The sequence below is a fragment of the Excalfactoria chinensis genome, chromosome 1 (genome assembly GCF_039878825.1).
Source record: "Excalfactoria chinensis isolate bCotChi1 chromosome 1, bCotChi1.hap2, whole genome shotgun sequence".
NCBI lineage: Eukaryota > Metazoa > Chordata > Aves > Galliformes > Phasianidae > Excalfactoria > Excalfactoria chinensis.
In genome coordinates this window covers 33966827-33994107 of record NC_092825.1, presented here as the reverse complement: position 1 = coordinate 33994107, position 27281 = coordinate 33966827, and the positions used below count along the sequence as shown (strand labels likewise).

The following is a 27281-nucleotide window of genomic DNA, read 5'->3' as shown; positions in this document are numbered from 1 at the left end:
ACTGACCTGTAATTCTTCATGTTCTCCTTCCTGCCCTTCGTGAAGATAGGAATGACATTTGCTTTCCTGTAGTCTTTGGGCATTTATCCCTGTTGCTAAGATCAGCCACAACCTTGAAATCACATCTGCCAGCTCCCTCATCAATCCTGGGTGCATCCTGTCTTGATCCGTGAACTTGAGAATGTCCATTTTGCTTAATTATTCCCTAACCTGATCCTGTTCCAAGTTTTAAGTTTTCCTTGCTTCATCCATTCACCCTAGTCTCTGCGACTTGAGACTCCTTACAGCCTGTCTTGCTGGTATGGATTGGGGCGAAGAACGCATTCAGTGCCTTGGCCTTCTAACTGTTCTGTGTAACCTGCTGTCTGGTTTCATTTCATAGTGGGCTCATGTTTTCCCTAGTCTTCCTTTTGTAAGTGATGTACATGTACAAACCTTTCTTGTTGCCCTCAACATCCCAGGCCAAATTCTGTTAGGGCTTTAGCTTTCCTCATGCCTTCCCTGGATGATCTGACAGTCATAGAATCATATAATGGTTTGAGTTGGAAGAGGCCTTTAAGATCATCAAGTTCCAACTCCCTGCTATAGGCAGGGACACCACCCTCTGGACTGGGTTGCCCCATCCAGCCTGGTCTTGTATGCTTCCAGTAAGGGGGCATTCACAGCCTCTCTGGGCAGCCTGTTTAGTGTCTCACCACCCTCACAGTAAATAATTTATTCCTGATATCTAGTTTAAATCTACCCTCTTCCGTTTTAAAACCATTCCCTCTTGTCCTTTCACTAAATGCCTTTATTATATAAAGTTCCTCCCCAGATTTCATGTAGGCCCCTTTCAGGTACTGGAAGGCCATTAAGTGATCTCAGAGCCTCCTCTTCTCCAGGCTGAAAAGCCCTAACCTTGCACTTGGCCTTGTTGAATTTAATGAGGTTGGCATAAGCCCACCTCTCAAGCCTATCCAGGTCCCTCTGGTTAGTATCCCTTTCCTCTAGTGTGTCAACTGTTCCACTCAGCTTGGTGCCATCTGCAAACTGGCTAAGGGTGCATTCAATCCCACAATATCTCTGCATTTCTCCCAGGTTAATTCTCTTTTCTTCCAGCCTTACTTCATTTTTGTGTTTGAGTTTGTCCATGAGCTCCTCGTTCATCCATACAGACCTCCTGGCATTTTTGCCTGACTTCCTCTCTGTTGGGATGTATTCTTGAATTTGGAAGAGCTGATCCTTAAATATTAACCAGCTTTCTTGAGCCTCTCTTCCTTCTAGGGCTTTTGTGGATCCCCAAAGAGGTCAAAGTCTGCTCTCCTGAAATCCAGGGTTCTGAGCTTGCTGTGTGTACTTGTCACTGTCGTGATGACCTTCAACTCTGCTATATCACAATCACAATCACTGTAGCTGAGGCTGCTCTTGACCTTCACATTCTTCACCAGCCTGCCCCTCCTTGTTAGTGTGAACGAGACCCAGCACAGCACCTCTCCTTGTTGGTCCCTCTATCATATAGAGAAGAAAGTTACCATTAATGCATTCCAAGAACCTCCTGGATTGTTTATGCCCTGAAGTGTTTTCCCTCCAATAGATACCCAGGCGGTCTCCCATGAGGACCAGAACTTGTGAACATAAGATTGCTCCTATCTGTCTATAGAGAGCCTCATTCATGTGGTCTTCTTGGTCTTGTGGCTTGTAGCACATCCCCACTATAATGTGGCTTGGCCCTGTCCTCCCCCTAATCCTAACCCATAAGATCACAGTTGGCTCTCCATCCATCCCCCAGCAAGAGTTCCATGCATTCCAGCTGGTCACTGGCATAAAGGGTGATATCCCTTCATTGTCTCTTCTGCCCGTCCTTACTAAAGAGCCTGTGTCCTTCCACTGCAACTCTCCAGTCATGAGAACCATCCTGCCACATCTCCATGATCCTGATCTCTTATTCATCTTGTCTGTTCCCCATACTGGACACTTTTTAGCTTAGGATGCTTAACCCAGTATATTGTGTTCCTAGAAAAGGTCCGAGATATTTCTCTGTAATGGTGCATTGTAGACATACCCTTGATAACCTGCAAGTGCTGCAGGTGACTCTGCTCAGTCACCGTTTTGTTGGTATTCTTGTCCCACCCCATCACATCACCCCATACCCTTTGTTTAGCAGCCTTCACAGGTCTGCTTGTTAACCTTCCACCTTTCTCTCTTCCTAACTTAAAGCTCTCCTTATGAGGGAGATGCAGATAGTTGAAACCCTGTCACGGATACCATTTCCAATGCATAAAATGGATGTCCTTTCCACTCCTTGTTTGCTAGGCAAGAACAGCAAAGAGCACACTCCCATGGAAGCCAAATTTAATTGTTCAGTTGTTGGGAAACCTTTATTCTTTTACTTCCTGGCTTGTGAATACTTTATTTTCTGCACTGGGTTGTATTAATGAATTTTTATTATGCAATTGTTTAACCTTATTGGGAGATAGAAATGTCAATGCCTTAATACACTGACATACAGTACATTTCTTTGGATTTGCATGAAGACTTGTGAGAGATGAAATATACTAGGAGGAAACAAACAACCAGTCTTTTGGTGAATGGTTGACATCCCTTTAGAGTGTAATATATAACATATAAATATAACATAATGACCACATAGTGCTTTTCTGAGTAATAGTTATAATTAAGTTATTAAATTATTATTATCATTTTTTCTTCTTAAAGGTTTGTCCAGGGTACTGCTTGGACTTCTTAGATTTCTATAAACAATACTATACCAGAAAAGCATATTTATTCTATTGTAAATGGTTGAAAGTAATATGAAAAACAAAGAATTGTGGTCCTTTTGCTGAGTTACTGATAGTATTTATGTGTGAGTGCTAGGAAGCTTGGAAGTGAAAGTCAGTGGTGAAAGCTATGTTATATTGAGGCATTGAGTATTATCTGTGTTTGGGTTTTTTTGTTTGTTTTGATGTTTCTTATTACAGTACTTACTGTTTTACTAATCCTCAGATTTTCAAGCTCATGATTTACATCCACAACTAACTGCAAGCACTTTTCTGTAGCAACGTGTATATGAGTATGTACACATATACACGAGTAACATTTCTGAATTCTGTAGGAGTCTCTTGAAAGCAGGTTTCAGTAATTTGTTGTTCAGAAATGGAGAAGACTTTTTGAAGAGCATTGACAGGATGATGATGAAAACAGAGAGTTGTGGAAGTTTGTTGTTATTTTTTTAGTACCACACAGAGCTTCTTACAGTCCCAATGCAAGAAATACTGGTTTATGTTTTCGTTTTTCTTCTTTTGTTGTTGGTGTTGCTATTGATTTTTGTTTGTTTGTTTGTTTTAACTACAGATCCTTTACCACCACCTCGTTTTGAAATTAATAAGGAGAAAACGACATTCACAAGTTTACAGGTTCAATGGGATCCTTCTCCAGGAAAGGTGGACTCGTATAATATAGTACTATTTGATCACAGTAATAAAAAGCTACAGGAATCCTCCATACCAGGAAGATTTTCAAAAACTGAAGAAACTTTTACTGGCCTAGTCCCTGGGAATAAATACAGTATTGTCCTCACTGCAGTTGCTGGAAATAAAAGTACCCCAGAATTTCGCATAAATGGATCTACTGGTAGGACTTCCTTCACTGTAGTTCTGTGCTTAAAAATTAGAGAATTTATATAATTCTTCTACCTGGCAAAATATATATATGTATATCTACTGATTATAAATCAACACGAACATAGGAAGTTCCATAGAAATGTGCAGAAGAACTTTACAGTAAGGGTGAGAGAGCGCTGGAACAGGTTGTCCAGAGAGGTTGTGGAGCCTCCTTCTATGGAGATACTGAAGACCTGTCTGGACAACTACCTGTGTGATCTATTGTAAGGTACCTGCTTTGACAGGCAGTTTAGACTTGTTGATCTCTTGAGGTCCCTTCTGTGAAGAAAATATGACTGACTAATGTAACAAAGCATTTGCTAGAAATGGAGGACTCTTGTTACCTAATTGGCCATAAGTCTGGGGTTAGATTTTCACTATCCCTAAAGAAATTCAACATATTTCAAAATTAAGTCTGTTCAGGGTTGCTGAAATTGTGGAGATGGCCATTAGGCCTTAAGCATGTATTGTTTTTTTTATTCCAATAGTACCATCCCCTGTGGAGAGCATCCAAGTTATTGTCAAGACAGACAGTATCCATGCTTCTTGGTCTCCTGGCTCTGGGCACGTGGATCTGTACAGGCTGGTGTTATTTGATAATCGTGGCACTGTTCATGAGAGTCATCAAGAAAGTCCTCTGACTTCTTACACTTTTTCTGGGCTTACGGCTGGACATCTGTATAACCTCTCTGTGATAACCCAAGCTGCAGAATTGGAGAGCACTGCTTTTCAAATAGTTAGGACAGGTATGATTTCAGAATTTGTCACAACAGAACAAGAAGCTAAGATTATAATTTAACTATATTAGAACATACATAAGAATAACAAATGGCTGAGTTACCCTTGACAGGTGTTTCTCTTCAGAGACTGTAGAGGAAGTTACAGACTCCTTCAGTTAATTTAGCTTCCTAAGTGATCATCACAGCAAAGTTAGCTGCTAAATTAGCTTTTAAATTGTCTCTGTAGACCTATCTGCTCTGCTTAGTATAGTCAGCCCCATCAAGTATTTGAAGTTATCAATAATTTGAGCCCAACTGGAATGGTGTCACAAATGAAATAGGTTCTTAACTTCTGTATCAACTTTCTTAGTGAATTGAGACAGTACGTAGTCTGGTTATTTTGCATCACTGAAAAATGTTTAACTCCCTGATTCTCATTTACAGCCCGTGACTAGGAGAGGTACACTCTTTGCTGGGTGAAGAACTGGCTGAAGGGCCAGACCCAGAGGGTGGTAGTGAATGGAGTTAAATGCTGTTTTAAATCCAGCATTGTACTCAGGTGGCCAAGAAGGCCAGTGGCATCCTGGCTTGTATCAGAAATAGTGTAGCCAGCAAGACCAAGGAAGCGATCATCTCCCTGTACTCAACTCTGGTGAGGCCACATCTTGAGTACTGTGTTCAGTTTCGAACCCCTCACTACGAGAAAGACATTGAGGCCCTGGAGCACGTCCAGGGAAGAGTGACAATGATCCTGAGGGGTCTGGAGCACAGGTTTTACAGAGACAGTGGCTGATGGAACTGGGATTGTTTAGCCTAGAGAAGAGGATGCTCAGTGGAGACCTTACAGCTCTCTGCAGCTGTTGAAAGAAGGTTATGGTGAAGTGGGGGTTGTCCTGTTCTCCCATGTAACTAATGACAGGATTAGAGAGAATGGCCTCAAGTTGTGCCAGGAGAGGGCACATACTAGGAAAAATTTCTTGAGAGTGGTCAGGCATTAGAACAGGCTGCCCAGGAAGGTGGTTGAGTCACCATCCTTGGATGAGTAGATATTGTTCTAAGGGACATGGTTTAGTGGGGAAATATTGGTAGTTGATCTAGATGATCTTGAAGGTCTTTTCCAGCCTTGGTGATTCTGTGATTTTCTGATACTTAGAGTTTATAATTTGAGCTGAAAATATTATCCGTGGCCTTTTTAAAATCTGGACTATGAAATAGCTGCACTTTGAAAAGCCAGTGGAAAAAAATGCAAAGCAGGTTAAGAACTTCAAAATTGAGAAAATGGAAAGTTGTTTGTTTGTTTGTTTGTTTGTTTTTTTAACAGAGAAGTACTTTGGTTGAAATGTTTTATTCTCTTTCTTATTGTCTTTTTTTTTAGCCCCAGCTGAAGTCGTAGATTTGACAGTGACTAATGATGACAGCTTCGATACTTTAAAAGTTAAGTGGAGGAGACCTTCAGGAAGCGTCGATTTCTATAACATCACTCTGTCTCATCTTAGATCAGTTAAAGAAGTCAAAACTTTACAGCCAGCGATCACAGAGACTCACTTTGACAAACTAACTCCAGGACGTCTTTATCAGATTACTGCCCGCACAATCAGTGGCGAACTGTTTACTGATAAGATGGCAACTGGCAGGACATGTAAGTCTGCTTCAGTAAGAACATTTCAACCAATGCTATTTTTGCTTGTGCTGTCCTTGAGGAAAGTCATTTCAGGAGCAAAAATGATTTGGATTCCAGACGAAATGCGGTATTTCAGTATTGTTCAGTATTGTTCCTAGAGTACTCTTTACTGACTCCTTGGCAACAGTTAATGTGACAGCCAAAAGCTGCTACAGCATACCTTGGGACCAGGAAACAGTAGTGCATTTTGGGATCTTACAGTTGGGTGAATCCATTCCAAAACTGTTCTACAGTATTCCATGCCTTGCGTTCAACTCAGTATACTATGTAAAATGAGTTACATTACAGGAAAGTTTGCATGTAGTCAAATTGTTATTGGATTTTTAAGTCATTTTACATGTTCTAATACTATCTCTTGCTCCAGACACAAATTTTCAAAAAGGAAGACATTAGGTCTTAGCTTTCTTTGCTGACAACAGCATGGACTAAGGAAGGCATGTGGCAGCCTGAGTAGAGCTGGATTCTGTTTTATTTGTCTTCTTTCAGAAGTGTAATTTTCTCTCAGGCATCTCTTATGAGTTCTGAATCAGAAAAGCCCTGGCATACTTCTACAGCCCTACCACCAAAGAGACATATAATCTTTTCCACACCAGCCCAACCCAAGTAAAATTTAGATGAGAGAAATACATAAATAGAAGAAGAAAACATACCTAAATTGCTAATAAATTCAGAGCCAATGAATATAAATTCTGCATGAGAGACAGAGAGAATTTATTTTAGAGAATATTTGTAATTTGCAACTAAACAACCCTAGGTTTGATATCCAGCTATGCTTGTGGGAAATGAAACTGGTAAGTATTCTGTGCTGTTAGAAATTGTTCAATCGTTTCTAGGTACTGAGCAATTAAGTATTAACTAACCCAGTGCATAAATGGGAGCACAACTCTAGTCTTGCAATTAATATTTAGTGATGGTTTTAGGGCTCCAGTGGTCATCTTGGAGTGTCTTAACAGTAAATCAGAGGTATCCTAAGGTAAAGATCTGCATCTAACAGTATCTGCTTAGTTTACTTAGTATTTAATTATTCCATGAAAATCAGAAAAGTTTCAGTAGTCAGGGCTGCCAGAGCCCTATTCCAGTGAGGCTGACAGCAGAAGGGCAGGATGACTGAGCAAGTTCAGGATCCTTCAAGTGAAGGAACAGACTGAGTGAATGCTGTAATAAACTGAGGTTAGAACCTTTTTGCCTTACATGTGAGAGGTCTAGGACATACAAGGCACTTGTGGAAGAAGCTGTTAGGGTTTGCATTTCTGTTGTTGAGCCTACAGTTTGGCCTGTAGTGATGGAAATTTGGCCTTAACTTACAAAAAAAATGATATACAGTTTCTAAATTAACTTAATTAACTCCAGGAAGTAGCTAGGAAGCTAACTGAAACCTGCAGGATGCACTTTAGAGGTGCACAGCGGAGATTTTCCCTGTGCTAAAAAGCAAATTTCTTTTGTCAGAAACCAAGAATGAAAATGGGAGTGATTTGTGCAGGGGAAAGAGTACAAATTTCTTCAAAAAGAGCACCTTCCTTTGTTACAAGACCCCTCAGGCTGCTTAAACTGATCTGAGTTCCTTTACAGTAGCTGTGTTTTGAGGCATGTCGTGCCAGTGTCCAGTTATGTCTTGCCCAAAATCCCCCACTTGAGAATGACGCACTCCATCTCTGTGTTTCAGTTCCCCGGAAGGTTTCTGAGCTGAAAGCTGGTGGAGGTGGCTGGCTGAGGACTCTGCGGGTGAACTGGCTGCCCCCTGCGGGAGACTGGGAGCGGTACCATCTGCTGCTCTGGAACCACTCTGCGCTGGTGCTCAACACCACCCTGGGAAAGAACGTGACCGAGCACCTCATCCATGATGTGGGCCTCATCCCAGGCAGGCAGTATGAAGTTGAGGTCATTGTGGAGAGTGGTGATTTGCAGAGCAAGGCTAGCTGTACAGGGAGAACAGGTCAGTGTGCTTATCCAGGAGGCATGAAAATACAAACCTTTTCTGTGCTGGCAGTCAGAAAGATGTAGTGCTTGGGAGTCCACAAATAAATGTCACAAATAATATATATATATATTTTAAAGTTTCCTTGGAATCAACAAAACTGTTATTCTAACACTTCTGTGAAAACATTCAGGAGTTATTTCTACAATGAATACATTAATGAAACTTTTGGCAGATCATTCTGTCGAGACTGAGACATAACACTAGATACATAACACTAGATGCACAACGTTTCGGTTACATTTTGTACCTGTTACAGGTACACTTTGTAGTTCTTTAAATATAGCAGTATAGAATTCACTGAGTTGTTCACCAGTATAATCAGTGGGAAACTGGTTTCCTTGCAGATCTCGATGACTAAAATTAGTAGCAACAGTGTTAACCAAAGATGGCTAAGGTGTACGTTAAACTGGCTGTTCCATTATATCCTAATTCTTGTTCTTGTGCTCCATAAAGAAAATGGTGTTAGTTAAGTCGGCTTTTCCAAAAGAAATCTGTATACACTGCAGTGACATTAATAGATTTTTTTGGAGCGTGTTGGTCGAAGCCACATTTGATGGCTTCAAACTTGAGAAATAGCTGTTAATTGTTCTGCTGTGTAAATACAAAAAAGTGCAGCTTGGAGGAGAAGACTTGGAGAAGGAGTGTCAAGCAGGAGTCAAGGCTGAGTCTTACCTCACGGGAGAATGTGTAATAAGATGGGACCAGCCAACTTCATCCTCATCCTTTCTAGTGGCCACCTTTCCCACTATGCCCTTACTTATCATGAGGATTTCATTTGGTTGATTTTGCACAATGGCAAGACCAGTAGAAGCTGCAGAATTAAAATTTTCTCCAACTTCTCACCAGTTTGATCAACCAGGACAGGTTTTCATTTTGCTTACTTTGATATAAATTACACAAAACTTTAGCTTGTGGTGTTACTTTTGACTGGCAGAGATGAGAACATGGTCCAATAAACAGTATATGTAGTGAGTGTATCGCAACTGTGACAAATCCACATTCAAGCACATATGTACATGTTAGGAAGCAGGTATTAGTCCCTGTTGTCATTTAGTTGTCTCTTAAGTCAGCCCATGCTCTTGGAACATGAGTTGGATTTCATTATGAGACAAAATCAGATCAGGGACTACATTAGGTGAGAAGCGCTCTGTGATTGTGAGTGCATGCATGTATGCACACATAAACAAATCCACTGCAGAAAGGTCAGTTTCTTCTTTTATACAACTGTAAATTGGGAATCTCTCCCAACTTCACTGAGATATAAACCAGCACAGAATCAATGTCACTCTGACCCTGTAGTTTACATCCTTGTTTGTCACAGCTAAATTGAACGAGATGTATTTTACAGTACAAAAGTTTTATAGCCCTATCTAACATCCATGGTTCCAGAGTAGGCTTACTGACTTCACTGAATTTCTGTTCGCACTATAATATATGTCTTGGCATAAGTTTAAACCTTTGAGCCTTAGCATTGCATCCATAATGCACTGCTGAAATCTGCTGCCACAACCCGTTGCTGGAAGAACAGCACAAATGCTGTATTTGTAAGACAGACTTCCTAAGAAAAGTAAAGAATCTCCTCTTCATTAATTCCGTTACTGTTACATTTCTAGTTTGATTCTTCACAGCAGCTTGCAATATGCACATATGTTTACTACAAGGCATGTTCCTGTGATATTTATGTACTTCTGCAGCTCCAGAGCCTGTTCTCCAGCTCCGTGTAAAGCATGCGAATGAGTCTTCGCTTAGCGTCATGTGGGTGACCCCTGTTGCAGAATGGGATAGCTATGTGGTTTCACTGGGAGACAGAGATCTCACTGTCATAAAAAAGGGGCTTGGAAAAGAAGCTAAAGAATTTACTTTCAACGAGCTGGTGCCTGGAAGAAAATACACAGCAACAATAACCACCATCAGTGGGATTTTAAGTAATTGGACTTCAGTGGAAGGAAGAACAGGTACTGTCCTGTCAATCTATTTTGATCTTTGCTTCTGTTAACTATCATCTACTTTGATTGCTTTGTAGTGAACTGGATGAACTCAGTGTCTAAATATCAAAACTCTTCAATTTATGTTTGCTTTTTCAACAGAAGAGCCACATTTCTGGTCTCTCATTTGTGACTCCTGGATATCTTGCACTATTTATTTGAAGTTTGGGGAAAATAGATATGTAATTTCTGGCAAAACTTCTCTCTGAAATATTGTATCATATCAGATCAATCTACATTAACAAAAGATTCCATATAAGAAGAACAATTTTCACTACATATCTTGGGGAAAGTCACTTCCTTGATTGAAAGCATGCATCATCTGGAAGAAAAAAAACACAAAGGAAAATGTTGATTTAGGGGAAACATTCCAAGGTTGACAGACAAAAAACATATGTGACCTTGAAAAGATATTTTGATTCTCTCTGCTCATCTGATTCCAAACTCCGTATCTGTTACTTAGAATGATGACTGTGACACAAGTGAAGTCCCATTCCCACCCCCTACAGGGTGCTAATTTTGTGCACGTGTGCAAGTTTTAAACCATATGTGTTCCTTTGCTCTGCTTGACTTGTGCATTCTTCAGTGCTAACAAAGTCTTAGAATACTGCTTTGGTCTGGCAAAGCCAAGAGAAAGTAAGCTGCTGGTGTATGAACCTAATCATGCCTACAACTTGATAGTGGTCCTTACTGAAGTGTTGCATCTCCTTCCAATTCCTTAAGAGTTTGACTTAAACTTTAATTTATCTGGTATGTGATTGAATAGCTGGGATTATACTTCCTTCTGCCTAACACCCCTTTAGACAGCCTGTTTAAGCATAGAGGTTACAGCGTACCGCTTCACTAATACGAATCAGTGCCTGAAAACACATCATGCTGGGGTAATGTGTCAGCATTACATTCAAAGCAATAAAGGAGGAACATCAGTGAATTTGAATACAAGTCTCAATAAGCATTCCAGGCCTCTGAATCTTCTTCTCAATAGGACAAGCTACTCGACTTTCAAAATAATGCTCTAAATATGACAGAAGTAGGTCTTACATAGGTTGGTCAGCTTTTAATGAAGCCCGAGATAATGATAGAAGTATCTCTAGCGGAACAATCCGTCATTTCTGTGTTTTGGAGCATCTCATTATGCTGTGACAGTGTTAGAAAAAAAGGTAGGGTTTCTGTTGCCAGTTTATTGGTCAGCATTTGCCTTTTTTCAGCTACATGCCTGATTTTTTTAGCTTTTATTGATGATAGCTAATCCAGCAAAAAGGCTGATATGAAACAAGAAGCTTACTATCATATTTTCCAAAGCAAATGGATTGTTTCAGTTATGCTTGGTCATATAAGCAGAAGTAGTTAGGAAGAAGTTACTGTATTTTGAGTGGAATTTCTGCTAAATGTTTGTTTGTAGACTTCCTTTTTCCTTTTTGGTCTATCTGAGTTCACTAGCTTATGCTTAAATAAAAGTTTTGTTTGTTTAAAGCTATTATCTTAAAGATTTCTGACATAAAAAGTAAAACCCTCCATCTCATTACCCCCTGAAATGCAAGAGTCTTGACACAGAGTTCTTTGAAGTACAGATGATTGTTTGGGGCATTCATCAAACTGGTTTGCCATTTAATAGGAATAAGAGATGGAGACTAGGAGGGCAAGAGGAGAATGAAAGGCTGTCTTTGAAATTATCTTCACAAAAACAAATGATTTTCTAAATTGATGGCTTTTGTTTATTGGCATTTATAACATTCTGCCTCTTCCAGTTATCTGATCTTGAGGCAATTTGGTCTGACCAAGAAAAGCTGTGCTGAAGCCTGAGAGACATTTCTGTACCATAGTTTCCCATAGACCACATCCCATCAGACAGGAAACAGTCTACAGGTTATTTTTAGTCCTGTTGAGTCTGGCTCCAGATTGGAAAGCTCTTTTGATGTACTTCCTCATTGTGACTAAACTTGGGTTATCTGTGGCTATTTTATTTTGTTTCTCTTCAGTAACATAATGACATTTTTCTTTGCAGTGCCAGCCCAAGTGACCAGTCTGACTGTTGCAAGTCAGGGATCCACCAACAGTTTGTTCACCAACTGGACAAAAGCACTGGGAGATGTAGACTCATATCAAGTACTACTGATTCATGAGAATGTTGTCATTAAGAATGAAACTGTTCCCAGTGAAACCAATGAATACCACTTCTATCCCCTGAAGCCTGGAGGACTCTATTCAGTTGTTGTCACCACTGTCAGTGGGGGGATATCTTCAAGGCAAACAATTGCAGAGGGGAGGACAGGTAAAAAAGAAATATTCCAGCAAGTCTTTCTGAATTCTTAGAAAGCAAATTTATTAAAGAGAATGGTCTTGCATCTAAGCCACTGGGCTGGGACTTCAGAAATACATGGGTTTCAATGCGTGCTTCCTGCGTGTAAGCTCAGACATGTTGTGGATTGAGATTCAGGTTACATTACTTTGCGGAGCTATCTGCTCCGCCTGCAGTAGGAGCTCTCTATAGAAGGACCATTCTGTATCATAGCAAAAATATGCCATGCTTGTGGTGTACAGCTGTGGTGGGTGAATTGCTCCTTGGAAGGGCCTTTCTTGTTGTACTGACCATGTAGCAGTATAGGGTGATTGCTTCTTACTGTGGCATGTGAATAATTAGATGCCTGAAGGTGGTGGGAGAAATTTGGATCTCAGTTTCATGACCTGATCTTTTCCTCTAACATTAAAGAATGTCCACCAGTGATACGTACTGTTTATGAGCCCCTCTTACACTGCATGGAATAGATTTTACTATTGCATTGAATTCTGTAAGCTTAATAACCTGTGAAATGTAGTAGCAGTTCTTTGGATAATGAGTGAAGGGAAAAGTTGACAATGCAGTGCAGTTTTACCCTTTATGTGAAGCTGGCAAAGGCAGAACGTTCTGCAGTTTGTTCCAGTGTTCTCCTTGAAGACAACTATTTTCAAGTAAAAAGAAAAATAAAAACCATTGGAGAAGAATAACACTGAAAGACTTTAAAATATGTATACATACTTTGTGAAATCTAATAACTATGATAGCTGACAGCCAGCTCCTCTACTGAGGTAAGTCAGTTCAGTATATCAAAATCCACTGAAGACAGGGCAGTTACATACGGTGTTAGCCTGCCTCTGTAATAACTCTCAATAGTTTTGTACCTGAAACTGATGGAAGTTTTTTCTGCATGGAGCCTTTGAGCTCACCTTGCTTGCTTGAACAACAAATTGCTTTCATATTTTGGCCACTAGGCGTCAGAGAACTCATTGTAAATGGAACATGTTCATACTCTAAACGAGCATCGGTGGTTATTGCTGCTAGTGATGAATGGCAGTTTCAGAAGTTATTTTATCTTGTGGAATTTTAGAATTGTTGGGATGGTGTTCAAAACAGCAATGACTGCTTGTGAGAGGGAATCAGTGCTGAGCTCCCTAGTCCTCAGATTCCCAGGTGGCTCATTTTGCAGGGTTGTGTTCCAGGCATCCTTAACAATAAGAATTGACTAATTAAAGCCCTTCTGGGCTTTTTTTCTGTCCTTTTTGTTGCACAGTTCCTTCCAGTGTGACTGGAGTAACAGTAAATAACTCAGGTCGCAGTGACTACCTCAGTGTTTCTTGGCTGCCGGCTTCTGGAGATTTAGACAGTTACTTGGTAACACTATCTCACGATGACCGTATTATTCAGACTCTCACCATTTCCAAGTCTCTCAGTGAGTGCTCTTTCAGCAGCCTTACTCCTGGGACACTTTATAACGTGATGATAACCACAAAGAGTGGGAAGTATGAAAATCATTCCTTCGGCCAGGAACGAACAGGTAAATAGAGCCTTTGAGAAAATCCAGTTACCACAAGAACATTGGATAGCCGTTATTAGTAACACATGAATATCTGTCCAGACTATGATGCATGATTAGGGGCTGGAGAATCAAACCATAAAATTACAACTTTACTGACTGTCTTATTCTTATGTCCCTATTGCTGCTTTATGTCATACAGAATGACCTTAGTGTGAATAGAAGCTGAATGTCAGCTCTTGTGAATGATCAGAAATCACTTATCTGTTATGTCTCAAATGCATTTTCTTGCTCTTAACCCCTCTACATGACTCCTGAAATATATCCTGCAGAGCATCTCCCATATAAGTTATGCAGCTGCTGAAAGCAAGGAATAGGAGATAACTACTGAAATGTTAGTGAGGTGTCACATAAATGAGTAAATTCCATGATACTTACATGTTGTTTTTGAGAATGCATGCTCAGAATAGAGAAATTTCAGAGAAGGGTGGCCGTGCTGATGGAAAGCTTTTCAAAGCTTCCTCAAAGATTAAGATTGGGACTTTACACCTTGTAAGCCAGTAGAATAAAGGAAGCGTGGTAAGAAGTGTTAAAATCACAAAGACTGTTAAGTTAGTGCACTAAGTGATATTTTAGTCTTCTCACGACACAAGTGAAAATCCAAGGGACAGCTGTGTAAATGAGGAGAAGCAAACTCAATGCCAGTGTGTGGAACTCATTGCTATAAGCAAAACTGATACAGTTGTTCACAAGGACTGAAAACTGGAAAAGCAGACCATTGACATACAATAGGAACCAGACTGGAAACTGTCCAGTTACCATTTTAGAAGGTTAGGGGATTGTTTTAATCCGTGTTGTGGGCATTGTGCGACTTCCTCAGAAATGTCTAGTAATCACCATGGATATAATCCACTACAGCAACTCCTTTTACTTAAAGAAGTGACTATTTGCTGCATCTTTAATTTTTTTTCTTTTCAGTTCCTTCGGGTGTTCAAGGGCTTACTGTCAGCAATTCAGCCAGAAGTGACTATTTGAAGGTGTCTTGGCTACATGCCTCTGGATCTTTCGATAGTTATGAAGTGATTATCAAGAACAACAATGATTTCATCCAAACAAAAAGTGTCCCGAAGGATGAAAATGAATGTGTATTCACTAACCTGGTCCCAGGGAGGCAGTACAGTGTCACAGTCAGCACAAGAAGTGGGAAATATGAAACCAGTGAGAGGGTCTTTGGCAGAACGAGTAAGTAAATACCCCAGAAGCATCCTGAGATGCTTAAGAATTGTATTTACCATATCTTGTTCTTAAAATTTTTGTATGATTTTAACCTAGCAGGAATCTTGAATGTGACTCTCTGAATTTGTGTCATTCTAAAGACGGAAAGCAGTGTTGATGACTGATTTTTAAGTTAGAGACGTGAGATGTGAGAAAAACAGATCTGTGCTGTGTACTTGGAAAGCTAAATCTTGAAACTCAGAAAACTGAAAAGCAGGGTTGTTCAGATTTCCACATCAGCTTAGGACTTATGCTTGAGCTAGGTCCAAATGTACAAGACATGGATTTTTCTTGTCATGGTAACATGAGAGGAGAAAGGTACACCTCACTCTTCCCAAGTTACCCAATGAACTGGAGTTGTTGGATAGCATGGGGCATGAGTGGTAAGGTGGCTGATTGTGAGCCTGTAGGTATCTGGTTGCAACCTGACTGTCTTGACCTAGTGATACAAGTAAGCTGATGAGCCATTCTAAGGCACCAAGTTTATTAACACAGATGCAGTGCTGGGCAAGAATAACTGACCTGCATCTGGCAGGAGTCAGGAACTGCACAGCATAGTGCTGTATCAAGAGCTTGCTTTAGATCTCTACTAGCGCAGGCCTCTTTGCACCACGTTTGCTGTACATAAAGATGCTTCTCAGATTCTGCTGGCCAACTCTGTGCCAGCTCCATTATTATTTGTTCGTGAGTTTGTTTTAAAGAGGATAGATTGTGGACTCCCTTTGCTGAAGTAGGACCTTTCTGTCTATATGTGGTGCAAACCACAAAAAAGCCTTTGAACTAAGTGCAATCCATTGCTTTTCCTAAGGAACTGAATGAACAGCTGTAGCTCAGGAATGTGGCCTTGAGCTGTTTTCTATACTTTGTTATGATTCGTTAAGAAGTACTGATAAGTTTTCCTTTCATTTCACCTCTTCAGTGCCAGAGTCAGTGAAGGAACTGACTCTTAGTAACAGAAGCACAGAAGATCTGCAGGTAACTTGGTCAAAGGCTGAGGGTGATGTTGATAAATACGAGATTCAGCTCCTCTACAATGACATGAAGATCTTCCCACCCATTTTCCTTGGGAATACCGTCGAGGAGTGTTGGTTCACAGCTCTGACTCCAGGACGTCTATACAAAATTCTTGTCTTGACAATCAGTGGAGATGCACAACGTGCTACTTTCATAGAAGGCCTGACAAGTAAGAAGTAATGCGGTGTTTAGAACTTGTGTTGGGACTTTTCTAGCAGAAAAATGATGCACAGGGAATCAAGGCTGAACCATGCTCTTATTTGAGCTCCTGTAACACGTCATCAACATGGGAGATCTCACTGAAAGCCACACTAGTGCATCAGCTAACTTGTGCTACCCTTAATAAACAGGTGTCACAGTCAGCAGTATTTGATTGTTGGTGGATAATCTGATTTACTGCTTAGTAAGGGTATTGAAATATCAGTGTTAGGGTTTCTGCTATTCTCTTGCATGCCAGTTGTTTGCTTAGTATCTCTAGTTAAATCAGTTAAGCCATTTTACAACTCTGTTTACCCGCCTACATTGCGTAGGTGAGATTTTAACTGCAAAATGGCTAACTAATTAAATGTACATAAAGGGCTGTGATTTCCCTGGATGTCTGTGAAGTATCATTGTAAAAAGAGGGAGCTTGTCCATATAATGGAATATTAAAGCATTATTTTTTTTTTCTTTTTAACCTACTTACGTTTTCTTTATGATTGCTATAAACACATGGTTCTGCAGCATCACAGTCCTACACAAATATTTTCAGCTTTACTTGTGTTTACCCATGAGTGCAATTACTTGTACTCGTAAATGCTCATTGTACTCTGAAGCGTTTGTTTATTGTGGTTATAAAAAAAGATAGGACTCAAAAACTCGAATGAACCAGGAACTTGGTGAGCAGGTGTCTCTGTGTTCTTCTTTATTTATTTTCAGTTCCAAGTGCAGTGAGAAACATTCATGTTTCACCTAATGGTATGACAGACAGTCTGAAAGTGAGTTGGACACCTGGAGGTGGAGATGTTGATTCCTACACAGTGACTGTATTTCAGCAAAACCATCAGCTTGATTCCAGGAGTGTCTCCAAAGATGTCTCTGAGCACACGTTTCATGATCTGGAAGCTGGGGAGCAGTACCGGGTGGTGGTGCAATCGAACAGCGGTGCCTTACACAACAGCTTAGCAGCTTTTGGGAGAACAAGTAAGTTTCTTTTGAGATGAGCAGCAAGTAGTGTTACATCTTCCCAGACGCTACTTGAGTGTGACTCCATTAATGCCATAGAGAACTGTTAAATGAGTAGCTTTACCTGGTAAATGTGTGTGGGATTCAGATTCATAACCCGAAGTGTGTCTTTGTAGGAAGAACCAAATTTCATCGCTACCCGGTCTGGTGCCTGTATCCATCCAGTACATGCATCTGCAAGACTCACTGCAAATACTGTGTACCAGCATTGGTCAAGGTTGCTAAAGCAATGTGATGCCTGCTTGTCCGGGCACAAAAGCAGTGGAACAATTTGTTTCAAATCCACCTTCTCTGTTATGTACCAAAATGTTTGCCATGGCCTTAACTTTTGTGCAACAGTGGCTAGTTCACATTTCTTATTTTCTGCCACTATTTTGAACCAATTTACCACTTCTTTGTTTTTCAGTTCTTTTCCATATATCTTTCTTGTCCATTTTGGCTAGTCAGTTTTTGTTCATGCTCCATCTCCCTCTTTTCGTGATAATTTAAGGGTATATTTTTCTCTTTGTGCCCACCTCATATATGTGTGATGTTCTGTAGCTGTATCTATGTCTAGGAATTATTTATTTACGCAAATATGTGCACAGACACCCATCTCTTTTCTCATGAATGAACATATGAATTTATGAAGATAGTCTCTATTAATTACTCAGAATTGCATACTGTGTGGTCCATATTTCATTTGGTAATGTTCACCTTTAATTGTTGCTTCTAGTTCCCGCCTCTGTCCAGGAATTATTAGCTGACCATGCTTACAGCAGTCATTCCTTGTTAGTAACCTGGCAGAAAGCTCCTGGTGTAGCTGAAAGATACGACATTCTGCTCTTGAATGAGCAAGGAGTCCTCCTGAGCAACAAATCAGAGCCAGCTACTGCCAAACAGCACAAATTTGAAGATTTGTTACCTGGCAAGAAGTACAAGATACATATTTTGACAGTCAGTGGTGGACTCTTCAGTAAACGAGCAGAAACTGTTGGGCGAACAGGTAATAATAATATTGCAGTTTAGTTATAGTTCCCTCAGTATGATATTATTGAATACACGAATCAGCTGTGTATCTTGATACTGAAAATCTTTTGCTAAGAGCACCTCCAGCTTCTTATGCACCATTTTTCCTATTATATGCTTCATATGTGTATCTGAAATTTGTTTGCATAATAAGGTGGCCATAGTTTCATAGTAAGAAAACTGTACCAAACAGTGAAGTACCTCCCTCAGTCTGTCCGTTATGGAATGACCTGAATTCTTGATTGTTATAAGGTTTCCCACTCAGTGTCAAGGCTCTTAGCACAGGTTTTGATGTGAATATGCATCTTTAAACTTTGAGCCAAGCCTTGCAGTCTTTATTCTAGTAAAACTTCTTGTAGAAATTAAAGGATAGTTCTGTGTGAGCACAGGCCAGAGTGGGAAATCCAAACACTGTTTTGGAGAAACTCAGCTGCACTTCATAAATGCTCTTTAGTTGTTTTTGAAAGTTGCTGTTGACATTATTTGGCTACTTGTGGCTTAACTGAAATGTATTACAGTCACGAGCTGTTACTTTATTAAAGGTTCAGCTTAGTGGATAGACACCTTGATGCTTATTCTTGCATTTATCCTTCTTTTCAGTTCCAGCAGCTGTCACAAATCTGAAGGTCACAGAGAATACCACTGACCAGTTGTCCTTCAGCTGGACCACCTCACAAGGGGAGCTTGACTCATACGACATCTTCCTGTACAACCCAGACAAGTCCCTTCATGACAGGATTTCAGGAGAGCAGCACCTTCAGCAGTGTTCGTTCCAGAACTTGCGGCAAGGCAGGATGTATCGAATGGTGATTGTTACCCACAGCGGAGACCTCACTAATGAGTCATCTGTCTTTGGGAGAACAGGTAAGGACATCTAAGAAAATCCATCTCCAGTGTGGTGCTCATGAGAGTGATGCTCATGCTAGATTATTGCAACTGTTAGAAGTACCTATATTTCCTTACATATGAGTAGCACTAGACAGATAAGAGGAAAAATTCTAAGCAGTTTGTTTACAAAAGGAAGCAGAAAAGTGTATTATCTGCACAGTAGTCACGGGGTTCTGAGGTCAGGAGATGGGTATTGCAGTGTGTGATGTGTGTTTAAAGGAAAATATCTGTCTTCTACCCAAAAAGCAACTCTGGTCTGTGAGAAAGGCAAAAATACAAAGAACGTAGGATTAGTAGAGTAGACAGTCTACCAGAGAAATAAAACTTGTTCCCCATGGGAAGTTGTGGCTGCAGCTCCACATTTGCTCAGTAACACTTGGGAAGCAATTTCCTAAGCAGCTATAGTAGACCTGACTTCTGTGAAACCTTTCTTTATCCTCTGAGCCACTGTATAGTAATATCTGTGTACCACTGCTTCTGAACAGCAGCAGGCTTTCTTCAGCTGCCTCAGAATCTGATGCTTCCGGATGAATACTAACTAGGAGAAAGCTGCTTAACATCTGCAAAACCATCTGTTAAGAACATTTCCACCCTTTTTTGGGACAATGGAAGATCCAAATAAGAAAGCAAACTGTTGAGATATACTTCTGATGCTTCCTAGGGTTTTGGCCAACTGTGGTGTCTGTCTAGATTGCTACATGGCTGTCATTATGTGAAACCATTGTATCTGTATCTAAGGATAAGGTCTGTTTTGCCTTGTTGCTTCTCCTCCACAAGGATGCTCTCTGAAAAGTAATATCCATCCCCTTTTTTCAGCACCAGCTCCGGTTGTTGGTCTCAAGGCATCTAACAGAAACATGACAGACAGTCTGTGGTTCACCTGGGGTCCAGCAGCAGGAGATGTTGACTTTTATGAGTTCAATCTTTACAACCCAAATGGGACACAAAAAGAGTCATTGCAAGGGAAAGACCTGAAAGAGTTGCAATTCCAGGAGCTGGTTCCTGGCAGAAAGTACACTCTGGTTGTGGTGACTCACAGTGGTGACCTGATCAATACAGCAAATGCTGAAGGAAGAACAGGTAAGACCCAAAAGCTCTGAAAATTTTCATTAGTCATATCTGTCAGGATTCATGTCATTTCACAACTACGCAACAGCCATTTTCAGAGGAATTATTTGTTATAAGTGTTACTAAAGATCTAAAAGATAAAGGATATCTGTGAGGGTACTAAACCTGTGATTTTGTTCAGCACTGTTTTTCACAGAATCACAAGGTGGTTTATGTTGGAAGGGATTCCTGGTGGTCCAACCATCTTGCTCAAGCATTGCCACCTAGAGCAGTTATTTCTTTTAAAGTCTTAGGAAAACGTGATGGTTCTGGAAGGTCAGAACATCATCACAGTTGCAGCAACTGGCTGTGTACACAGGATAACATCAACCATTTTGTGATGCGTGAAGATAATAAGAGGTGTTTCATCCTCTTTGTCTTGCGTAAAAGTTTGGTTAGAATCTGACTCTTTATTTTATTTTTGTTTAGCACCCAGCCCTCCTAACGCTGTGTCGTTCGCTGATGTTGCAAACACTTCTCTGTCAATCACATGGCTGGGTCCTCCAGACTGGACAGACTATGATGATTTCGAGTTGCAGTGGCTCCCAAAGGATCCCCTCACAGTATTCAATCCCTACAGCAGCAGCAAATCAAAAGTACGCATCATCTATGGCCTGCGACCTGGAAGGCTCTATAAGTTCAGTGTCAGAACGGTCAGTGGTGACAGCTGGAAGACATACAGTCAGTCACAGTCTGAGAGTGTGAGAACCAGTAAGTAATTATATCCATTGCACCCTAACGCTCAGCTGGAGAAGTTGCAAAGCTGTTAAATCTTACTAGTTACTTTCACAGTCAGTAATTTCCATTAATAAATTCATGAGTGACTGGCGATGAATTCTGCTGAACTCTAAAATAAGCCCTTGCTGTGTGCAAGGTCAAGTGTTTAAAGATTGAAAACAGGCGTGCATTTGCAAACGTCACATCCAGAGCGGAGCTGTTTGGTTGCAGAGTCTGAATCAATCGGTTTCAGGGATAAAATAAGGCTGAATAACTAAACTTCTCTGAAGTAGCAGAACATTGAAATCATCAGTTTCTGAACAATCAGAGAGGGAGGATGAATGGAACCCTGCTGTACTATATTTAAAACTGGAAGCAGAGTGTTTCATTGTTCTGCATTTCTGGCAGTTGGTGCTTGTGGATCTTCATCAACTCCAGCTGTCTTTAGAAACCACTGTTAGTAGTAGACTCATTTGTAGAAGTGACCTAGAATTGTAAAAATAGCAGCCTTGGAAGCTTTTATGTCATATGAGGTTACATGTCACACCAACTTCTACTAAGCTGAATAGCTCTTTAGACTAAATTCACTGTAGTAATTAAAAATGACAACATAGTTTTCACCTGTATTTGCTTAAATGTGGGTAGGTGCCCACCATCTGTAGGTGAAATCCCATTTTTGCTACATGTTATGTTCTATGATAATCCAGTATTACATGGACAAAGCATACTTCTCTGGTATGCTTTAGTAATAAGGATACACTGCATCCTATCCAGCCAACCACATCAGTCATAAAATCAGTACTGACCGATCCTCTTAGTCAGGTGTAACCTCCCAGTGAATTGCAACATGGTACTAGAAATCCATTGCTTTGCAGTGTTTCTCTTAACAGTGAAAAGAAACAGAATTGCTTGTTGAAGTTTAAATTAATGGAGCTTCATAAATCTGCTGAGGCCAATGCCACTAGCTCCAGTTTCACATGGCTGAAATGGGTTAGGCTGCCTTCCCTAATAATCAGGAAGTGCACATCTGTGGGAGAGACGAATTCTGGCTCCTGCTCTGATTATGTGGTTGATGTTGAATCTAGGGATGCCATCCAAGCCATGGGGTGAGTGTTTGATACCTGTCCCTTTTCTCACTGATTTTAATTTTCTCCACATTTCTGTAGAACCGGATAAGATTCAAAGCCTTCATTGTCGGCCCCAGACTTCTACTGCCATTGCATGTTCCTGGACTCCTCCTGATTCTGACTTTGATGGATATAGCGTTGAGTGCAAAAAACTGGACACTCGGGAAGTGGAATTTTCTAAAAGGATAGAAAAAGACAGAACTCTGCTCAATATAATGACCCTTGTTCCCCACAAGCGCTACCTAGTGTCCATCAAGGTGCATTCTGCAGACATGACAAGTGAAGTAGTTGAAGACAGCACCATCACAATGATCGACCGTAAGTGGAATGCTGAATTGCTGTGAGAGGAGGCAGTGAGCAGCAATGAGACACTGCTTGTGTTGGTTAGAAGTTGAACTCCACGATGGCCGGTGCATGGAACTCTTAGTTAGAACTCTTAGCTCTACCCCAAGGAAACACAGCTCTTACTAAAAATTACAGCCTGGCTTTATAGGCTTAAGAGGCTTAACTAAGCACCATAAAAACATGTGAATTTTTGATTCTTTTTCCTGTCTGAAACCTTTTGAAGTTCAGCCACCTGCTTATGTGTTTGAAGTGTTTTTTCTGTACGTGCAATCCAATTGCAGTGGAACAGATTTTTAGGTGATTCCACAGTGTAGACCTTTAAAATCCCCGCTACTTTGCTTTGCAGTTTAGTTCTGCTGTGCCACTATTTAAGGTATAGTTTTCTATCATACAAAGAATGTTTCCTGAAGAAATTCTGCAATCAGTCTGCAAAATGGTATTCTGCAGTTAAATGCTGTGTCTGACTCAATGCTGTTCATTTGGAAAGGGAAACAGAAATTTAGTTGCTTAAAATAGGTAACTTCCTGTAGTGAGTGGGCTGACGGGCTTCCATATACCTGGTTTAAACTTGTGTCATCTTCAACAGCTGCAGAATCTGATTTCATAGATTTAGCAAGACTTTAATGCATTTTCAAGTGGGTTTCTGCAGGAATTCCTACTGAGGAGCTGCCACTGTGATTACAGTTGACTCACCATTGGCTTGTTTCATCCTTTGGCAGTTTCCCTGTAGGAGGTGAAGACATTTTCTTGACTGCAAAAGAATAGAACGGAAGCTTGGGTCCAGTCATCTGAACTTTATTAGGAATTGCATTTCCTTTGCTAGGTATAGCTCACAGCAAATACATAGATGACACTTTTCCTTGTTTTTTCTTTACTCTTTTTGTTTCATTTCTCAGGTCCCCCCCAGCCACCTCCAGACATACGAGTAAACAAGAAAGAGGTGCTGATTACCAAATCCTCCATTAACTTTACTTTTAACTGCAGCTGGTTTAGCGATACTAATGGAGCTGTGAAGTACTTTACTGTGGTTGTCAGAGAGGCTGATGGTAAGTATTATTTAGTACCATTCTCTCTATAGCCTGTATGATTTACATTCAGATGTACACCCCTATCGCTACACAGCAAAGTAATTTCTTATATAGTTGCTGAGTTTCACTGAGAGTTCATGGCTCCTTTGTCTGGGATTTTAAGCATTCAGTCCTCCTCTCAGAAGGCTAGTAGCATCTGCAGAGCCTAGTCAGAAGTGGTAGCTAGTTAGGTTCTGTGCTCTAGGAGATGCTCTCATATAAGATGAGAAAGTTTCTACAGCAGAAGACTTATGTTGGATGACAGATGCCATTGAGAGTGGACATAGAATAATCTGCCTTGCTATGCAAGGAACACTAAGACAGCTCTTGGAAAACCCCAGTAAAACATGCAGAGAAGGAAAAAGTAACACAGTCCAAGTTTGCTTACTGAAGAATATAACTTGACATACAGAACAGAGCAGAAATTGTCCTTGCAGTATGTACGTAAACCTCCTCTTCTGTAGTTGACCTATATGTGACAGTGCAGATTGATGTCTTGACAGTTAATACAGGCTTTAGAAGCAGCTTCATGTATCGGTATGCTGGTATTTTATGATTCTTGATAAAGTTTCTTAAGATCTCTGTCCATTCTATGATTATAATATCAGCCCTTGGGTTAAAAAAAAAAAAAAAAAAAAAAAAAAAGGAAATATTTCCACTATCTACTTGGTCATGCTTGAGCAGTTTATAGAGCTATCATTGAAAGGGACTGACTACTTATTGCCAGGCTTTGGCCTACTCAAGTCTTCTGCATGCTATTGCAAGTTTTCTTTCAGCAGACTCCTGTCATTTCCTATGTATTTTTGCTCTGCATACAGTAGACCACTCTTGTCAATTTGTGGGATATTTTTTAACTTGCCTTCCCTCCAGGAGAGCCTCCAAAGTTGGATAATAAGAATTTGGTCCATCAACACCTTAAATTTCTAATATTGCCTTGCATTAATGACTGTGATATGCAAACCTTCTCTCTTTCTCTACACATGATTTAGGCAGTGAAGGACCAAAACCCGATGAGCAACACCCATTACCTTCCTACCTGGAGTACAAACACAATGACTCCATCCGCATCTACCAGACAAATTATTTTGCCAGTAGATGTGCTGAAAACCCTGACAGTGACTATAAAAGCTTTGACATTAAGCTTGGAGGAGAAATGGAAAATCTGGGAGGAAAGTGTGATCCAGATCAGCAAAAATTCTGCGATGGACCCTTGAAGCCTCGGACTGCTTATAGGTGAGATTTATGTTGGTAATTTTGCTCTGTCACATTATTAGGCACAGTGCTGAGTGTCTGACACACTTGAGCTTCTGGAGATTAATAACTGGTGTCATATAATGTTCCTTATGTTTCACAACATAATCTATAGAAGCTCTGTCCATGCCCCATTCCATAGATATAAACCGTACTTTCATTAGCATGGGAATGAGACCACTACTTATGTATAGTATGTTTGTTTATTTCCTTTTGGTTAAGACCTTTCCTATAGTTAGTAAATCCCTCTTTAGAAACACTAAGTAATCTAAATCAGAAGATTACATAACAAGAGAAGGCAAGAACGCTGCACAGAGTTTATTTGTCACTACATACTCACACAAGTCCTTTGGGACAAGGTAGAAAATTGTGCAGGTTGTTGTAATCCATGGCACAATCCAGAGCCTCCAGAGCTAAGACTGGGTTAGCTGTAGGATATAGAAGAGCACTACTGCCAAGACCAAGAGTGTGCAAAAGTCCTGTTTCTGACTTCACATGGTACTTCCATCTGCAGTAGCTGGGTTGGGGTTTACATCACCCTACTTTTCCTACTTTTCTATGGTTGACTCTGAACATCTGATAAACTTAACTAGTAAGTGTAAACTGAACTGGTTTGTTGTTTTTTTTTTAGGATCAGTATACGGGCTTTTACCCAGCTCTTCAGTGAAGACCCAAAGGAACTTCCTCAACCACTCTTTGCAGACACCTTCTTCTCGTTACCAATCACTACAGAGGCAGGTTAGTTTCAAGCTTGCTTTTCAGTCATTGTAGAACGTGATTATACATTGCAACTCAAAACACTCTGGTATCCAGAACTGTTTGGCAAGGATTTGTCATGCAGTGTCCTGAAGTCTGCTTTGAAATAAGGTGGAAGCCATGGCTTATCCATGGCCCTTATTTGCCATGAATAGGCCATGAATTGAAAATTAAAAGGTCTGCTTGACAGAGCTGCTGACAGCAGAGATAAGGGTGAATGCTCAGCAATGCTGTCATCAAGAAAGCTTTGAAGTACCAGAAAGCCAAATTCCTAGATGATGGAGCTGTATGTTCTTTTACTGTGGTTGGGAGTAAAAAGTTTTCCATAACATTTAGAAAAAATTAGGACAGAAAACCAAAGCCTAGTTTAGTTGTTTAGACACTTTGAATTTCATTTAATTTAACCATTTCCTCTAGCTAATAGTAGTAATAGTAGTCTCTGGGCATTGGTGATTTTTTGATTCTTCATGTCTTTTCTTCAAAATGTGTAAATACACTGTTTTGTTTCTAGAGCCTCTCTTTGGAGTTATTGAAGGTGTGAGTGCTGGTTTGTTTCTCATTGTGATGGTAGTGGCTGTTACTGCTTTGTTTGTCTGCAGACAGAAAGTTAGGTAAGTAGAGTCCTTTTGTCATCCTCTGTTATGATATCAAGTCAAACTATTTTAATATAAGAAATGCAGTAAAATAATATCTATACATACTAACTATAGAACAAATGACTCAAATATTGAGAGCTGAATATATTCTTGATAGGAGATTGAAATATCCACTGATGTTAGTAAGAATCATCTCATAAAGGATCCCTGCAACTTCTTGTTTTCAGTAGGAGTCTGAATGTTTCTGAATGAAATGGCTTAACATGCAAACTCAGTATCTTGTGTAAAAAAAATGTTTCTAATCATTTTCATAACCATTTAATATGGGAAGTTCTTGGAACTGCTCATTTAGACTTTGTTATTTCAGTTCAAAAACATCATGGAATTTTAGTGTGACACTACTCCCGTGTCCATAACATTAGTTCAAGCTTTTCAGCTTCCTGTTGATTATAGTTGTGTATTTCACTTCAGAGATGAATTTTAAATAGCAAATTTTGAATATATTTTTAAAAAGCAAAATATTGACCCAACTTTGAAAAATGCTTTATCTGTTGAAACCATTTTGCATGACCAAATGCAACATTACTGGTAGGAAATAGAATGCTGTAAGGTGGAATAATACAAGAAGGATGGTGATAGATATCCAAAAGGTTATCTATAGGAAAAACTCACCAACATGGATGCCTTCAGTCTGGCCGTAAAATGCTGAGGCTGGCTATCCAATCTCCACAGAGGAGCAGTCTCAAAGAGATGCTGCCTTAGTGGTGGTCAGCCCTTAAATGAAGTCTAGGAGAGGTGGAGTCAAGCTCCACCCCTTCTGGGAGCACAGCTGAATTGCCCTCACCTGTGCTCCCGTGGCGGACCGACATTTGCCTCAGCTGATTAATCAGAGGGTCAGGCTGTGATTACCAGTTTCCCATACAGATGCTCTCCTTAATGATAGTCTGTACTGGGGCCATTTCAGATGAGGAACCAGGTCCTACAACCTGTGCTTGTGCATGCAGCCCACATCACTAGAATTTAAGAAAACCATGCCAGAGCTAAGAGCAATGCCACATGGTTAGAGCCACAAATCAGAACAGACTTAAAAGTTCCTTTCTTCCATCTCACTACT

At 40.3% G+C, this 27281-nt stretch overlaps 1 protein-coding gene across 2 annotated transcripts in view; it reads left to right on the top strand.

The window, feature by feature from the left end:
* PTPRB (protein tyrosine phosphatase receptor type B) overlaps window positions 1-27281 on the top strand; it is a 60727-nt gene that overhangs the window by 19366 nt on the left and 14080 nt on the right. For both annotated transcript variants that reach the window (XM_072344512.1, XM_072344521.1), the window contains 19 exons: window positions 3331-3609; window positions 4127-4384; window positions 5733-5996; window positions 7702-7971; window positions 9711-9971; window positions 12007-12273; window positions 13550-13813; window positions 14771-15034; window positions 15987-16250; window positions 17000-17263; window positions 18021-18290; window positions 18914-19177; window positions 20018-20281; window positions 20738-21019; window positions 22192-22470; window positions 23394-23543; window positions 24554-24797; window positions 25447-25553; window positions 26083-26182. In XM_072344512.1, coding sequence (XP_072200613.1) covers window positions 3331-3609; window positions 4127-4384; window positions 5733-5996; window positions 7702-7971; window positions 9711-9971; window positions 12007-12273; window positions 13550-13813; window positions 14771-15034; window positions 15987-16250; window positions 17000-17263; window positions 18021-18290; window positions 18914-19177; window positions 20018-20281; window positions 20738-21019; window positions 22192-22470; window positions 23394-23543; window positions 24554-24797; window positions 25447-25553; window positions 26083-26182 — 4615 coding nt within the window. The remainder of the gene's footprint in view (window positions 1-3330; window positions 3610-4126; window positions 4385-5732; window positions 5997-7701; window positions 7972-9710; window positions 9972-12006; window positions 12274-13549; window positions 13814-14770; window positions 15035-15986; window positions 16251-16999; window positions 17264-18020; window positions 18291-18913; window positions 19178-20017; window positions 20282-20737; window positions 21020-22191; window positions 22471-23393; window positions 23544-24553; window positions 24798-25446; window positions 25554-26082; window positions 26183-27281) is intronic.